Below are 17,336 nucleotides of genomic sequence, written 5' to 3'. Positions count from 1 at the left end.
GATCTGTTAGGGAAGATGACTCAGGCCAGAGTCTGCAAAAAGGAAGGATTGCATGACTTGTTTTGTGAGTATAAAACTTTGTGGGTTTTGGAGTTGGAAGAGAGCTCAGAGAGGAAACCAGCAAGTAGAGCTTCCAGCTTCCAGGAAGGACGGGCTGGAAGAGCTAAACCTGGATGTGCTATTTCAGTTCAAGCAAACTGGGAAAGTTAAATTTTGCAAAGATTTCTTTTATATATATTTAATTTTAGGTGGGGAGGGAGATATTAGGTTTATTTATTTATTTGTAGGGGCGGCACTGGGGATTGAGCCCAGGACCTTGTGTATGCTAAGCATGCGCTCTACCACTTGAGCTATACCTCCCCTCCAAAGATTTCTTTTAAAATGGGTGTAATGCTATATAGCTCAGGAGGCTACGTGGAAATGTGTATGTATAGAGTATGCACTAAAATGCAAGGCTAATTTCCCTAGAAAAAAAAGTGGGAGAGAAGGAAGGAGGGAAAACAGACTCCACTCTCCTAAACACCCCCCAGTCTGTCTCGGGGGCAAATACAGAGTAACAATAAAGAACCAAGGCAAGTACTTTGGCAAGACCACGGACAACGCTGCTCAGCAGAGTAGGAATTAATATGCTTTTTTCCTGACAGTTTTACAGCAAAGCCCAGAAGTGGAAGCCAGAAAATTCAGAAAAAACCAAAGCTTAACATGGTGGCATGAAAAGTCTGATTCACTTTTGGTTTCTTTATACTTGAACGGAACTAAGCCAATCCTGCAAATGTCTTCTTCAAAGTGAGAACAATTCTTTCCGGAACCACTGGGCGGCAGATGTCACGCTGGAATTCTCCCAGAGGCAAACTGCCAGATTTAGGGCAGCCCTTCCTCGGCCACTAACCCGCGTCGGGCCGGGCTGTGCCTGGGCCGACTGACCTTCCGACCTGCAGGAGCACCTGCGCTGGCACCACCTCGTGGAATGCGACCCACGCTAAGGGCCCGGGGAGGAAGGCCGGCCAGGTGTCCTTGCCTGCGGGGTGGAAGACGAAGCCGCAGCTGGAAGAGGGCGCTGCGTCTCGTTACTTGGCTGCAGATTCCAAGGCTCAACCCCACGTGGGCAAAACGCCCGGGAAATGTCCTCGGCTGCCGGAGCCCGTACTTTCTATTAAACTTCCTAAATGCTGCGCTCCCGCCGCCGGGACAACACTGCATCGCCAAATGGAAGGGAGCAATCCCTTTCTTTCACCTCGAGAACTCCTTCCAACCGCCGCCTTTTACTTCCCCACAGACCTGCTGCTCACTCAGGCGGGACATCGGAGTCGCCGGCCTGGGTGGCTCAGTGGCCGGGAAGCTGGATGATCAGGGGACCTGGGTGGCCGAGAGATCTGGTTCCCCTCAGCACCTGGAGCCGCCACGGCCGAAGGGAACTCGCGATTGGCAGCGCGGTTGAATCAGGGGTGATTCAGCCCTTGCAGGGTCTCGGAGTTTCCTAGCGGGAGGCGGGGCCGGGGTGTCGACTTGCCGGGGACCGCCCACTGAAGCGGCGAGACCCAGGCCGGGGCGGGGAGTCCCGAGGAAAGGCGGAGGCGCGGGCGTGCGCCAGGCCCTTTAAAGCGCGCCCGGCACGGGCTCCTGCACACTCGGGGCTCCCCGCGCGCGCCATCCCGCAGCTCAAGGCGCCTCCAGCCCAACCCCTGAAGCCTCCCCAGCCTCCGGGGCGCAACAGAATCCTCCCCGCCTCGCCGCCAGCTCTTGGACATGGCGACCCCTCTTGGGCCCTGGGCGCCCTGCCCCAAGGCCGCCGTCGCTCGGGCGCTCCTGCTCGGCTGGGTCCTCGTCCAGGTGGCGGGAGCCGTAGGTGAGTGGCACCCGCCCCCCGAAGCCCTGGGCCGCGCCGCCCGGAGGAGGGGGGACGATCCTGACTGGCAAGGGGCTCGACCTGCTGCCCGAGGTGCCACCCGCCCGGGACCCACCGCCCCTTCTGCTGGAGATGCTTGCTTGCGGCGTCCATTGTTGCTTAAGTGGGTCTGGGGCTCCTGCTTGAAGTTTAGGGAAAGGGCTTCCCAGGAAGCCGCCACCTTCAAGGGGCGGGACGTGGGTCCGCACCTGCACCGGTCGGTGTGCAGCGTTTGAATATTATCCTTCGTTACATGTGCGCTTTCCTTAATGAAAAGCGGTGCTCGGTCTTATCTTGAGCGTATGTGTTTTAGATTGGGTTAGACAATCCTGCGGCCAAACGTCGCTTGGATTGGAGCAGGCACCGCACTGTGCATGCCCTGTAAGCCTATTCTGTGTGTGTGTGTGTGTGTGTGTGTGGCGGGGGCAGGGCAGGGACTGACCTGCTGAGAACCGGCAACGCTGACCTTAACAGTGAGGCACCCGGACCGGCATCCAGCGGTGTGGCGGGCGGAACGTCTGTCGGAGTGTCTGTGGAAGTTTCAATAGAGAGCCATCCGATAAAAAATGAAAAAAGTCACGATTTGGCTTTTTAATTGTATGCAGCCCTCACTCCTCTCACACATGTGGCTTCACCTCTCACCTTTTCCCACAGTTTACGGAAAGCCCTTCCTAGCCGGCCTTCCCCGCAGAGCCCCGCCCCGTCCTCGGTGGGCGGTGGGCGCCCCGGGCCTCGGAGGGCGCCTGGGCCGTGCTTCCAGGTTGCCATCACAGGGCTCCCCCCGTGAATACTTACAAGCACCGATTTCAAGGTCCTTGCTTGTTTCCTTAGATTACCGGGTTTTGCCAGGAGGAAATTCTGGGTTTAGGAAAAAGTTGCAGATTTTTTCTTAGGATAATTCAGCGGTAAAGCTTTTGAGATTGAAAAAAAAAATGTGAGGTTTACGGTGATGCTGGGGGGTGGGGTGGGGAGATATTTTATACCATCAACACGAGAGCGTGTGCTGAGAAGTTCACGTAATAATAGCTGTTTCTCTGTTGTTTAAAGGCGCCTCAGATGTAGTAGTAGCATATAATTTAACTTGGAAATCAACTAATTTCAAGACAATTTTGGAGTGGGAACCCAAACCCATCAATCATGTCTACACTGTTCAGATAAGGTAAGCTAGGTGCCAAAAAAGAAAAATAAGGTTTTTGCTGTTTCCACTTTCCGTGCTGAATATATGTCTTTAAGGTGACTAATGGATAACATTATTTAACAGGTAACAAAGAACAGGGCATTTGTGATAACCTGCTGGCCAGAGCCATGCTCTGTCAGGCCCACGACATTTCCAGACCTTAAGTTGATAGAATGTTTTTATTGGTTTTGGAGATGATGGGGAAATTCATAAGTGGAGTATAAGCTATGGAGAAGTGAACCTTCTTGAGCAGGTCGTGGTGGCCCTGATAGATGTGCTTCTGGTTGGTGGATAAACTAATCTTATCTAAGCACACAGGTCTTTTTCTGTGCTAACCGTCTAGACTGCGAGCCGGATCTAACATGTTAGAGAAGAGGTGGGGAGGAGTTCAGATGTATACATTGCCCTTAAGCAGTGTTTGATTCATTAATCTTTGGACTCATGATTCAAAATTCGATTGCATTTATGAACCTGGAGGTCACATCCATGACTCACTAAGCCAGGAAGGAATACTCCTCTGCCTGCACCGTCAGCCGTCAGGGCTGCTCTGCTCACCCGTCTTCACCTGTGATCGGCAGCTCTCCCCAAGAGCCCTCAGTTCGGCGTCTTCAGTCCGTGTCCTCCTGCCTTCCTTGATGGTTTTCACAATCTTCTTGGCAAGGTTTTGGTTTCTGAAATGTTCTAGGAGGCTTGGTAGAGATGTTATTAAGTAGAGGAGAGAAGCTGTGGAAATTATTTTAACACCAATTGAAGAAAGGCACAAAAGGATCGCTGGCCAGAGTTAAAGGTGCTCTGCTACTTCGTTTAGCTTGTGTCAAGGCTTTTACTAAAGCGCTCAGAACGCAGCTCCTGGGTATGGGGTCGGTCTGTTAGGTGGGTGTTCTTCCCACCCCCCAAACTGAACTTCATGACAACTATTGCCGAACTAACAGGGAAGGGAATTTGTGAGTCCATGTGTGTGCATGTGGAGGTACATACAGAGATACAAAGGGATTTTATAACTTGAGGTAGTAATTACGATTACGGTCAGACTTGTCAAGTCAGATTCCACTAGTTGAGAATTAGTCATTCCACTGACAGGGAGTGAAGCTTACCTTGCTAGACACTTCCCTTCTAGGCAGTGAAAATAAGGTTTTAGGAGGATCCTGATCTTCTAAATATATTGTCTTAAGTTTGGTGACCATGAGGAAACATTTACAATTAGCCCGGTTTTTAAACACAGGCCTTTGTGAACTCAAAGCTTTTGGACTTCGCAAGGCTGCTATTATTTAGGTGAACACGGCCCCTGATGTGCAGACATTCTAGTGCAGAGTTGCAGCCGGGGGGCACCTTCGGACCCGGGGTGATGGTGGTTCCCGACCAGCTGGCTGTCTCCCCACGGGCGGGTGTAGAGGACTGTGAGCAGTCCCTCTCTCTGCCAGAGACCCGCACCCTCCCGTGATGTCCCCACGGTGAATGGACTTCCTGGATGTAAGGACCATAGCAATTCATTTTAGAGAAAAGGAAGCCGGCCCTGGGAAGGTGAGGGACGTATTCGTGCACTGATGGTGCACACCCAGCCAAATCTGGAACGTAGATCCACGCAGCACCCCACACCCCCACCTCCTCAGTGGCCCTGCCCCGTCGGATGAGAGGCTCCAAGGCTGGGAGGAGGAAGGGGACTCGTCCCCGCTGCGTCTCCTCAGTGTGCCTTCCTCCCTCCGGGTTTCCTTCCCTGAGAAAGCATCTTACCTGCTGCCCTCCCACCCCCGACCCCCCGCCACCGCTGTGCCTGAAGCCCCTCCTTGGAACTCCAGCTGCATTTCCCCCCATTGGAAACAGCTTTCAGTGGTGGCTGCAGTGTTACTGGCTCAAGCCTTAGCACCACCGAACCATCCCCTATTGATTCTACGAAGTGTTCTGAATTCTAACACAGAACTTCCAAAGCTTCTAAGAAAACAGCCCAGATTCTGTTGGGATTTTTTAGTAGTTCAGGCGGGACTTTTATTATTTCCAAATCAGGAGATTTTGCAATACCCAGAGGAAGCTCGGAGGCGTTTAAAGTGTTGCTGCCTATGCTAGCATGCAGAGAAACTTGCCGCAGAATCACCCTTTCCTAACCTGTTCACGGCGCTTTATGGCTTTAGTGCTTTTGGTGATTTAGTTCCTTATGCTAAATTCTGCCAGAGGACTGTGGTTCCTACGTGTGAGCCGAGAGAACCAAATGCTATCTCTCAGATGGAATGTAGCCTCAGGGCCCAGCAGCCTTTCCCCTGTTATCTGAACAACTTGTTTGCCATAATGGTGGAGAAGAGTCATCACATTCTCCTTCACTTTTTAACATAGAAATGATGTAATTTTTTGAAATGCATTTTGGTCATTTTGAAATTAAGTCTGCATCTCTACTTTTTTTCATAGAAAATTGGAGAAATCTAAGAGTATCTAAACTGATACTTCTGTATTACTCTCAGTTTGTAAACTTAAGGACAAAGAGTGTCCCACACCTTCATAGCCTGGTTATTAAGATTTTTAAAAAAATACTTATTTATGGTTCTTATGCCTGGTTTTAGACAATTGAATCCGTATGGCAGCTTGTTTTCCCCTGATTCCCCTGTAAATGTAGCCCGTCTAATACTCAGCAAGGCATGGCTGCTGGCTGCAAGCCCTGGAGCCCCTCTGCTTCATGGGGGAGCACAAGGGCGTGGCCCCTGGTGCTAGGTTCACCGGAAGTGCTTTCATGAGATGTCAGTGCCGGGGTGGGGAAGGGAGCGATCTGGAGATCCCCGCAGAAAGTGGGATTGGACATGTCCTTGGTTGACAGGTGTCATCAAGTAGGTTTCTCCACCAGTCTGTCCCCAGACCCTGCCAGGGGCTGGCTGGGGGTCCCAGCGGTCCCCGGCATTTGCTTGTGTCTCTCTTTCCTGAATTTCCTGTCCTGTCATCGGGGTGCTCTGGTGGTTGATGATGGGGAGGGAAGAGCAGGGGAGCTGTCACTTCGTTATGTGTGGACCAAGTTGCAGTGACATTTATCTATAAATTGTTTCGGTCCTGTAGAATAATTTCAGTGTTAGTAGAAGTTCTTTATATTATTTCAGAGTAATTTCATTTTTAGTAGTTCTTTAATCATTTCCTCTTTAATAACATCTTACAAAAGGAAGATCTGCCTTGAGTCAGGTCTGTCTCTTCATCTCTCAGACTTTGTTAGACAGATACTACCTGTGTTGTTACTCTGTGATCCCTGATGGAATGCAGCCACATCCTGTGGAAGTGAGGGAAGTGCGCGGTGTAACGAGAGGAGCAGACCCAGCTCTCAGCTCATTAGCTGGAGACCTGGCACACGTTACCTAGCAGCTCTGGGCTTCAGTTGTCCTTGGGAGTAAGAAAGATCCGGTACCTTCTTGGAAGGATTATATCAAATGAAGTAACATGTTTAAGGGCCCAGTATAGTACCTGGCTTGTTATAGATTCAATAAAGGTTAAATAACCACACCCATAATGCTCACAGTGGAATGTAATACAGAGAATGTGTTATTACACAGACCATTATCACTACATTGACTATAGTCTACAGAGAATGTAGAATGCAATAACCAGAATGTGACATAAGTAGACTACAGTAAACAACTGGGTCTTGATGGAAAATTGCTTTCTGCCACATGATCATGACAAATCACCTACATTTGAAGAAAGCTATTTAACAAAATGCTTAAGAGCTCAGACCCCGCAGTCAAATTGCTGTCTGGCTCCAAGTCCAGCTGTGCGGTTTCCACCTGGGCATTCAGTCTCACCTTGGGTCAGCTGCCTTCTCTGTGGGCGTAGAGACGACGACAGAACCACTCCCAGTTTGCTGCGAGGATTCAGACTCTTCCAAAGTGCTCCGTGTGGCAAGGCCTCCCTGGGACTGCTTGTGGCAGCTGTCACTACACCGCAGCTCCCCAGGCAGAAAGTGATCTGTCTTGTTGGATGCGAATCACAATGTTCCATTTCCCTTCCTTCCTTCCTTCAGCCCGAGATTAGGAAACTGGAAAAACAAATGCTTCTACACAACAAACACAGAGTGTGACGTCACCGATGAGATTGTGAAAAACGTGAGGGAAACGTACCTGGCGCGGGTCTTTTCGCAGCCGGCAGACGCCGCCGGCTCCGCGGGGGAGCCTCAGTTTACCAACTCCCCGGAGTTCACGCCCTACCTCGACAGTAAGTGGCCGCTTTGTAGTAGCCTTTCATTCTTGTTTTCATATGTTTTTGAATATTGCTTGCAGCATAGGACCCTTAGGAGCCATTATATAAAGAATATTTATCCATAAACACACCTTCTTTCTCAGAAACTGGCAAGTACCACCGCCCTCTCTGCTCACTCTGGACGTGGCAGGAGGTCCCCAGAACGTGAGCTCTGGAGCTGATGATGGTGCCATCAGGGAGGTTTCTCCTACTTGACGTCCCCAAAGCCTCCAGTACCTGGCCGGTGGGCTGCCGGGAGAAGGGAATTCTCCAAGGCTGGGGTGCATATGTTTCCCTGCATGTTCAGGAGACTTTATGTCTCTCTCTCTTCCGAATTTCCTGTCCTGTCATCAGACCAGAAGCCCAGGTTAGGGTTTTTCACACACAGTCACAGATCCATGGGAGAAGCTCGGTGTCCCTCTGATCTCCGAATCGGGCTTCCTGCCTGTTCACTCACTTGACCTTGGATTGAGTCCCTTGATGTGCAGGCTCTTGTCGGGCCAGCTCCCATCCTGTGTCCCTTCACGCTGGTCTTGAAAACACAGAATGCTTTGCTCCCTGGCCTCTGGCTCGGTAAACAGACCTAAGCATGTACGAAGGGAATGCAGAGGTTTCCTGCCATGTAGGTTTAAAATTTGTCACGACTGTGGTTCTGAACGAGGTGTTGTAAATAAACACGTGTAGCGCATTGAGAAGAGTGAAGTCCACTGCTCTACTAAGAATTAGAATTGAAGCGTTGTGTTTTGGGGAAGGCTCATTTCTCTTTTACCACACGGAGAAGCCAGCCAAACATCTTGGACTTTCTGTTTTCAAATGTTCTGTTTTGCTGCTCTTATAAATCCTCAGAATGTCTCAGAATTTTCTGTATTCCTTGCACATAACATCTCTCAGGGAGTCATTTTGCCAAGACGTTATACAAATTTCAATGCAATCACCTATCAGAAATGGGGAGGGGGCAGAGGGACAGGCAGCCATTTCTCCACTTAGGATCTACTTTGAGGGGCGTGGGGGGGGCAGCCTCACCCCAGGTGAACCTGGCTGCCCACCCTGAGCCCCTCTTTGCCAGAGACCCTGTCTTTAAACTCCTCTGGTGCCTCCCCGTGTGCCTCTCATGGTCCTGAGCTTAGCACAGCCCTCGGCCACTGCCAGCGACTCTGCAGGGTCACTGAGGCTTACTCTCCCTGCATCGGCCGCGGCCTCATGATTTCCTTTTGTAGTTCTCGGGTTTTTTGTTATCTGCTTCAAATCCTTTTTTGGTGTGAGAGAGAAGACATTTTATATATTGATTTTGCATGTGCTCACACACACACACGTGGTTGCATATGGTTCCTGTTACATTGTTAGAATTTGTCTTACTTGTCATTCAACCAAAGCTCACGAGATCATTGCGCCATTGCAGAGACCTGGTAGTTAAAACTGGTTCCTGAGGTCCCACGGACATCTCCCGGGCTTCCCCACAGCCCTCAATCTATTGTCTGTAAAATATGGACTCTTGTGCAGCTGTTTGTCTAGCCACATGTGGCTGCTGAGCATTTGAAACACGGCTCATGCCCTAAGTGTAAAATACACACTGGATTTTGAAAAGGATCTCCAGGAGTCTTTGTATTGATTAAATGCTGACATATTTTAGCCTTTATATTGTGTTAAATGAAATACAGTTTTAGGATGAACTTTGCTTGTTCCTTTTTGCATTTTCTCATGCGACGGCAAGGAGCTTTACAACGCCACCGTGGCCCCCGTTGCCGTCCCGCGGACAGCACGGCCGCAGGTCGTCCGGGGTCCGGCTCTGCGGCCACTTAGCTCACTGCTGCCGGGCAGTCGGTCCCGTGCGGTGTTTCACGAGGGGTGGTCAGGCTGCTAACCAGGATAACTCGAAACGATTCTACTTTGTATAGAATTCTTTGGTTCCAAAGAAGCTCATTTTCTATCTTTTAGCAAACCTCGGACAGCCAACAATTCAAAGTTTTGAACAAGCTGGGACAAAGCTGAATGTAACTGTGAAGGATGCACGTACCTTAGTCAGAGTGAATGGCTCGTTCCTAAGCCTCCGGGAGGTTTTTGGCAAGGACCTAAATTACACACTTTATTATTGGAGAGCTTCAAGTACAGGAAAGGTGAGCACTCTTTTGTTTTTATGACTTGTTTTAAATTGCAGATCCTTGATTTTACAGCCCACTTCTCCAACTCAGAAATACCGGAATAGGGGGGTTGAGACGGCAGAGTGGCGGAGTGGAAGGCATGCCTGCTGCCTGGTTCTGCCTTTGAGCTGCCGGGGGCAGGCCCCCTGGGGCACCCAGGCTCCCCGGCCAAGGGGCTGGACCAGTCATCTCTCAGGTTGCCACCAGCTCCCATGTTTCTTCCTCCACTGAGGATCCCAGACACAAAATCTGTCGTCCATTCAACAATTAATACTTCGTCCTTTTTCCCTTCACTGCAGATATTTTCTAAAGGAGCTAAATTGGGTTGACTGTGCCCAAACTGGGTATCTTCATTTTTGGAAAACTGCTAAAGATGCTTTTTCAGGAGTAACTGATTAGCCAAGTAACTATTTTTTAAAAAAAATTTAAACTGAAGTACAGTGAGTTACATTGTGTACAGCACAATGTCCCAGACATGCATATACATACATACATATGTTCGTTTTCATGGTCTTAGCCAAGTCGCTTCTGATCCCTTGTATGTCAGATGTATCCACATAGGCTTTTATTCCCAGTGACTTAGTCAAGGGGATGGGATTCACTCTGAGCCCAGATGAATTAAAGAACTCTACCTTTTAACAGAAAAAGGCCACGACAAACACTAATGAATTCTCGATTGATGTGGACAAAGGAGAAAACTACTGTTTCCAGGTTCAAGCAGTGATTCTGTCACGAAGAGCTAACCAGAAGAGTCCAGAAAGTCCCATTGAGTGCCACAGCCGAGAGAAAGGTGTCTTCAGAGGTGAGTGGCTCTGCCTTCCAGAGGACCAGCTCCACCTCAGAACCAGGATGTACTTTGTTCAGGAACAAACTGCCTTGTGTGTGTGTGTGTGTGTGTGTGTGTATTCGGGGGGTACTCAATTTTATGTATTTAGAAATGTTTGTGTTGTTCCCTTGTATTGACAGCTGTTTTCTTGAGCCCTTAACATGTGCTAATCCTTCTGCTGAGCACTGGACCCGATGGTACATGTTTAGGATTTAGCATCAAATCATTGATTTCTCTGGGCATTTTTTTGTACTTAAATTCTGATCTTAGGGCTTGGGGGAGCTTCTGGACCAGCTGCAGCAGCCCTCGATAGACTGTTGCACCGCTGTGGGTTGTTGGCCCAGAGGATGTAACCCATGAAGGGAAAGGATTGAGTCTATCAGATACAACACGTGCATGTGTGTGCGCCCAGCCCACACGTGTATGACCACGTATGTGCCACACTGGGAACCAGACGCCGGGAGGATGGAGCCTCTCTGGCGGTGCTGTGGGGGCCCAGATGTGTGCGTGAGGCTGAGAGTCTTGGGCCTCCCTGCAGGCTTGGTAGGGATGGTGCTCTGAGTACCTTCAAGGAACACGAGTCAGGGATGGTGGTGATGACCTAGTGCCTTGCTAAGGTGAGACTTAATATCTTAAAACACTTTTAAAATAAATTCTCTCCTGTTAATATTGACATTGACAGAAGGAAAGGACTCTCTTCCCTTCTGGTCCCGCACCCTCTTGGGCCACCGTACCCACAGCCCTCACAACCGTCTTCTAACGCCAGCTTGAGTTCAGCCGCCTCTCCGCCTTTGTGCACAGGCGGGTCGCTGCTCCTCCTGCCTCTTCTCCATCTGCTGAAATGCGTCCTTTGAGAACTGTTTCACATGCCACCTCCGCCAGGAAGGCTTACTGCCCCTGCCAGTTACCATCTCTTCTTTACGAATCTTGGTAGCGCTCTGTATTTCTCTTTGTGCCAGTAGTTCATCCTATGCTATAATCACTGCCACCAAACTCAGCCTCATTTTTAGCCACTTGTTTCTAACAGCCGATCTTGCTTCTGTCCACGTGTGTCTTTCTAGACTGAGCATGAGCCAGCTTTTCACCGTTGTCAGTTGCTCCCAGACATCAGGGGTTTGACAGATTCCTCCCTAATCGAAATCTGTTGTGGTGGGAAGAGTGGAGGAAAGAAATCTCAAGTGATGCAAAAGCAGGATGGTGTAATTTGGGGTTGTGCCCGCAGTTCTGCACACGGATACGTGGGATTCGCGCTCTCTCTCAGCTGGTCTGGCACCTTTTATCTTTCAGAAGTCTTCTTCATCGTTGGAGCCTTGGTGTTTGTGGTCTTCATCGTCGTCATCCTGTCTCTGTCTCTGTACAAGTGCAGGAAGGCGAGAGCAGGGCGGGGCAGGAAGGAGAGCGCGCCCCTCACTGCTGCGTAGAGATCTCGCTGTGGGATCTGCCGGCTCCGCGGAGGCTGCGTGCGCTGCGACCAAGAGCTTTGAAGGCAGTAGAATCCGTGCAGGCAAGGGAGTGCTTTGGAGCACGGAGACCCTGGGGCTCAAAGGGAGCTCTTTATTTGACCTGTTCCCAGCGTCAGCATTAGACACTTGGGAGGTAGTGAGCGGTACAGCAATTCCAAGGTTTAATTTCTCTTTTAACACTAGGGCACCTTTTGCACATATCACACTTCAGACTGTGTGTTTTCTACACTCACCGTGAAGCCGGGTCGTCTAAGAAAAAACAAATGAACAAAGGCCTTAAAAAATCCTGGGTGGACTTTTGGAGAACTTTTGAGAGACTGACTTCAAACCACGTGGGAGAGTAAAACGGAACTTGGGTGGGTTTTTCTAACACATAGCTGTCCTTTTATGACGTGGTGTTTAGCTTCTTCTTCCCTCTTGTTAGTTCAGAACAATTAGCAGACTCTCACGTGAATGTGTTGAATGCAGCAGGTTTGTGCTTGGGGCACGTTCCTAACAGCATTACTGTTTAGCACTTTATCTGACTGACGCTGTCATGAACACTGACGGCTAGCTGTGTTTTTGTAAGACTACTATACCAACAAACTACATAGTTTATGATTTAAGGTACTTCACACTCTTATGGTCAACGTTGAATATATTTATGTAATTTTTTAAAGGTTTTATATATGGGGATTTTCTATTTATAGAGGTAATATTGTCCTGTTTGTATATATTGAGATAATTTATTTAATATACTTTTATATAAATAAAGGTGACTGGGAATTGTGACCACTGTATTTATTACATCTTCCACTTATTATTTATGATTTGGCCTTTGTATTAGTTGGTTCTGTTGCAGTAACGAGTGACCCTAAATTCTCAGTGGCTTATGACAACAGTGTCTTCCTATTACACTTACGTTACAGGTTGGTGGCCGTGGGTTGGCTGCAGCTCTTCTTAATGTCTTCTCAGTCTAGGACCCAAACCAAAGTGAAGTCCTCTTTGGATCAGGGCAGAGGGAAAAGCAAGAAAGCTGGTAGAGTAGGCAGCCACATCTTCAAGCTTTAAGCCGCCCCCTAAAACTTCTGCTCCAGAGTGGCTCACTGTCACTTCTGGTCACATGCCACTGGCCCAAGCAAGACACATGTCCAAGCCTGACAGTACTCTGCTTACCGGGAAGCACCCCAAGTCCCACGGCGACAGGCAGGGATGGACAGTGTTCCTGGGAAGGGACAGTTTGCTGCAGGCTTAGAGGGAGAGCCTTCTTCCCACAGGTGTTAGTTTGAATTGCAAATGAAGGTCGGAGAGGAAAACAGAAGGAAAGTTCTTTGGATTGTTGTCTTAAAAGAAGAAAATTGGATAAAAAAAATGTAAGCTAGGGAGAGAGGAGGAGTGGAGTCTGTAGAGTTAATGAAAAGCAAACTAGACTGAGCGCTCTCTGTGGGCAGGATGGGGTCTCATTCCCATTTGCTGCTCCTTCGGGGAAGCCGTGCCTGTAGGCTCGGTTGAGCCGACTTCACAACCGCCCTCTAGAGGGTGCAAATAGTGACTCCTCCGTTCAACTGCAAATAAAATCTAGCCGAACAGTCTTGCTCTCACAACTACTGAAAGAAGATTCTAGAGATGTTAGATGAATGATGAATTTTAAATGCATTTTGTTCCTTTGCTCCAGAGAACTCGTAAGCATTGTCAATAAAATTCTAAACGTCAAATGTTAGGTGTAACACCATTGTCTAAGGGACAATGGGCAAAACAAATCTTTCACATCCTCATGAGAACGGCAGCCTGAAAGAAAAAATGGTAGATATTTTGGAGCAGTGAAGGGAAACAGACCAGTGGCTGGTTTACTGGGCTGGTTCTGTTGCTTTGCTTGCCATAATGTGTCAGCGCTGCAGTGGCTGACCCGTACACTGTCGCGGCGTTCACCCTGGATAGTGAGCGTGTGCGTTTGCAGCAGAGTCAACGAGAGAGGCTGGTGTGGGGACATGTCCCCAGAGAAGTGTGCGGTGGCTGTTATCTTGAATTCCTGCTCACATGGGGCTGCCTGGGACACAGAGCTTAGCGCATGAGACAGAACAAGCTCCCAGAGAGGACATCTGACTGGGCGAGTCCATCAGGCTGCTCGCTCCCTGCCAGGAATAATAAATAGCACTATGCAATTCCGTGGCCTCATAATCTAAGGAATTTGAATGGTCCCCTAAAGAAAGTACTGGCAGAGTGAAGCCGGTCTGGGTAGTAATGAGGTGTCTGGCTGTTCACAGGGAAGGAATTCATTACACATCCAAATAAAGTGGTACTGCAACGATGGGGGAGTCTGGACACTGCGAATGTTAATCACCATGCAGGTTTCCACAGCCGTCCTCACAAGGAGCTGCTGCTAAAACAACACCTTAATCAGCGCTGGACAGAAGACCACGTTCTTCTTGCTGGCTGGTGTCCAGAAACGACTGCCCTCCAGTGGGCCAGATTATACTTCATCACTTATTCTTGCTCAAAGTTTCCCATAAAGCCGATTGTTACTAAACTAAGCTTTCATGCTCTGAAGACAGATTTTTACCATCTTAAATTATTAGCCAAGTTTGGCTTAACGTATAGAAACGCCTGTGAAACCCAAAGACATGCTCACCTCAGTTACAGCCGACGGCCCCTGTAAGTTGAGGGCCTGTCTCCGCAATAAACAAAGAACCAGTGGTCTCTATCAAGTGGTGAATAAACTCATTCCCAAATCCAGTTTTCACCTCATCTAAGACGTGTATTTAGCACGTGTTATTCTTCTCCAGTGGTGGCCTGAGCAGCTTTGTGACTGTTCCAATGCGGACGCTCACAGTGGACTCTAGTTCTCCGTTCCCGCAGCCCTGCTTTTCAACTGCAGACCGAGGTGCTCTGGCTTTGGTATTCAGCACATTCCTTCCTCGTGGCTGCAGAAAAACTGGTTTCGGGGGCAGACGTGTGACCTTCCCCAGTCTGGGAGGGTGAGTCCCAGGGCTCCTGCTGGGAATACTGGGACGCTCTCTTTCTTGACGAACATGGTGAAGAAACAGGCAGCCCATGTTGGTTAATCCAATGGCGCTCAAAGTGTGGCCCCGCATCTCAGGGGATGGAATGGGAATTAGCATTCCTGAGAGTTTATTAGAAAAGTAGATTATAACCCTGACCTCAAACTTACTGAATCAGAAATCTGTTTTAACAAGCCCTCCAAGTGGTTCTAATGCCCAGTAAATTTCAGAAGCATTGGCTTAATCTGTAACTTACTGCAGTGAGAGGCTGGAGCAGCTCTTGACCCGAAAGGGGGCATTCCCAGCTCCGGGGGAGGTCAGAATGCAGCCTGCTGTGCAGCCAAAATCAAACTGAGAGCACCTGAAGCACAGACAAGACCCTCCGTCCGCAGACTGCGCTAGAAGGTCTGTGACACGTGGGCCTGTCAGGAGTCCTCCTGTTGCAGGAACAGAGCCTCGAGAGAACTTAAAACTGGGACGCCTGCTTTCTCCTATGTCAAGTGAGCTAATTGGCCTAAAGCTGTCAATCTCTTTTAATCCAAATTCCATGGTTATATGTTACTAGACAGGGCATCAATAATTAATAATTGAAAGACAACACCCTCTTCTTTCTGGGAGAAATGAAATTAGTTGTTTAAAAAAATCCAGGAGTTTTGAGACAGAAGTTGCAATTTATCCTGAAGATACAAATTTTAATGAACTTCCAAAATTTAAAAGTTAAAGAAATTTTTAAAACTTAAAAGGTTTAAGAGAAGCATTTTTGACATAACAATCTTAGCCTGATTTTCAAAACCACTGGAAAACCAGGCTCCATCTGCAAAGAAACTTGTCTTCTCTAAGCATGTATCGGTCCAGAGAATAAGAAACACTCAGAGGGGCAGGAGAATGTTTCCCTTTGCATAACAGCATTTGGGCTTGTGTCCTTTATGACTAAGATTGTGGCGCCACCTTGAGTTCTTGAGGATTGCAACTTGACCAGAATTACGGATTGGATTGTAAAAATGAAGGAATCTAAATTAAAAAAAACTCAAAAACACCTGGAAATGACTAAGAATGAAGGAACACGGTGGGGAGGGGCGGCCAGAATCACTGAACCAGAGAATCTTCTCTGAGCCGCTGCATCTGTACCTGTGATCGTCTTCTTAGTCCACAGCTGGAGCTCCCACCCCGACCCGCGACTGAGCATCATTTGAGAGCTAGTCAACCTGAGATGGACGTTCTCGGGCCCCACCCAGACCTACTGAACCAGAACCTATGCTTTCCGGGTGACTACAAGCACACAGAAGTCTGAGCAGCTCTCCTGTCTGTGCTTTCCCCGAACATTCCGCCCGCTCCCCCCTATTTCAGGGAGGCAGGGCAGGGAAGTGAGCGCAGAAGGGAAACACACCGCCCCCGTGGGTACGCACGGCCTTGACAAGAAGATGCCATTTATTAAACTTGAGTATCAGCCAGCTGCTAACCCGTGCCCGAAGTGCAAGCAGAGCCACGATCATACAGCAAATCCTACACATTTCACTAGGACAATCCTTTGAGGACCTCTGTCTGCCTTAATCAAAAACAGGCAGCAGAGTTTATGTGCTCTGAGTCAGAACAGTGGCTTTTCCAGGCTAATCGTCGGAAGAAGACGTGAAGGAGGCCTTGAGGTGTGACACGGTTCTGTTTCTTAGGCGGTAATAAACACGCACACGTCCTAAAACCTCGGTGAGCCTGTTGAGGTTATGGGCTTTTCTGCCTATGTATTAAACTGCCATAAAGTGCTTACAAATTTAAGAATGATGGAAGTGCATGTGGAGGATGTGGCAGGGGTATGGGCAGCAGGGAATGTCTAAGACGGACGAATTAAGAAACAGCCACATGGCACACTGTTTAAAAAATAAAAAGTAGTTACCACAGAACAACTGGAAGTTAAAAATGGCCCTAGGGTGTGGGGACGGACCGTTATTCATTCATTTTTGGTATTAGATTTTTTTTTTGAGAAAAAAAGTTTTATTTAGATAAGTTAAAATCTTTTTAAGTATTAGATTTTTTAAAAGCAGCATGTATATGATATGTTTATAGGTTAGAATTCCAACTTTTCACAAAAGGCAGAATAACTGACATAGTTTCCTACAACTACCTATAAATAAAGTCCATCTGATAGAAGAAAGTTCACTCTGCTTTTAGGCAAATTATGGTTTTTAAACACAAGTTAAAAGATAAAACATTATATAAGGAAATGATAGATGCCATGATATCCCCACAGTTTTAAGCCAAATGCTGGTCATTAAGGGGGAGGGGAAGGGGTGAAGGAGGGCAGGACATGCCGTCCCAAACAGGCCACATCAGCACCAGGACCAGTCTGAGCTAAAGGCACTTGGACAGCAGGTGCAGGAAGGGCGCTCTGACCCTCCCCTTCTTCCTGAAAACAGGATAAAACTCTCCACCAGAAGGAAAATGACACTCTCACCAAGGACAGGACACTGACGCTGAGACAATTCTATACACGTAACCCTGAGTTTCCTTTAGCCTCTCCACATACTTACTGTTCCACAATTGCTTCTCTTTGTTCAGCCTCGTAGCCTTTAGGTTTTGCCACTTCTTTGGGGCTTTGTTTCCTTAAGAAGGTTTTCATGTCACATAAAACTTATTAAATACATTTGTACATTTTTTTCCTGTTAATCTGTCTTACG

At 48.4% G+C, this 17,336-nt stretch overlaps 1 protein-coding gene across 2 annotated transcripts; it reads left to right on the top strand.

Moving 5' to 3' along the window:
* The first annotated feature begins 1,610 nt into the window (after positions 1–1,610).
* On the top strand, positions 1,611–12,468 carry F3 (coagulation factor III, tissue factor). 2 transcript variants are annotated; one of them, XM_074370001.1, is made up of 6 exons: positions 1,611–1,846; positions 2,933–3,044; positions 7,048–7,238; positions 9,198–9,376; positions 10,043–10,202; positions 11,514–11,792. In XM_074370001.1, exons 1-6 carry the CDS (start codon positions 1,747–1,749, stop codon positions 11,645–11,647), a joined length of 876 nt encoding a protein of 291 aa, XP_074226102.1. In that variant the 5' UTR covers positions 1,611–1,746; the 3' UTR covers positions 11,648–11,792. The 2 variants fall into 2 exon arrangements, with proteins under 2 accessions (XP_074226102.1, XP_074226103.1); XM_074370002.1 differs by lacking the exon at positions 10,043–10,202 and having other exon boundaries at positions 11,514–12,468.
* The last annotated feature ends 4,868 nt before the right edge of the window (positions 12,469–17,336 follow it).

Source organism: Camelus bactrianus, chromosome 9, assembly GCF_048773025.1.
Source record: "Camelus bactrianus isolate YW-2024 breed Bactrian camel chromosome 9, ASM4877302v1, whole genome shotgun sequence".
Lineage (NCBI taxonomy): Eukaryota > Metazoa > Chordata > Mammalia > Artiodactyla > Camelidae > Camelus > Camelus bactrianus.
This window is presented reverse-complemented; position numbering and strand designations above follow the sequence as displayed.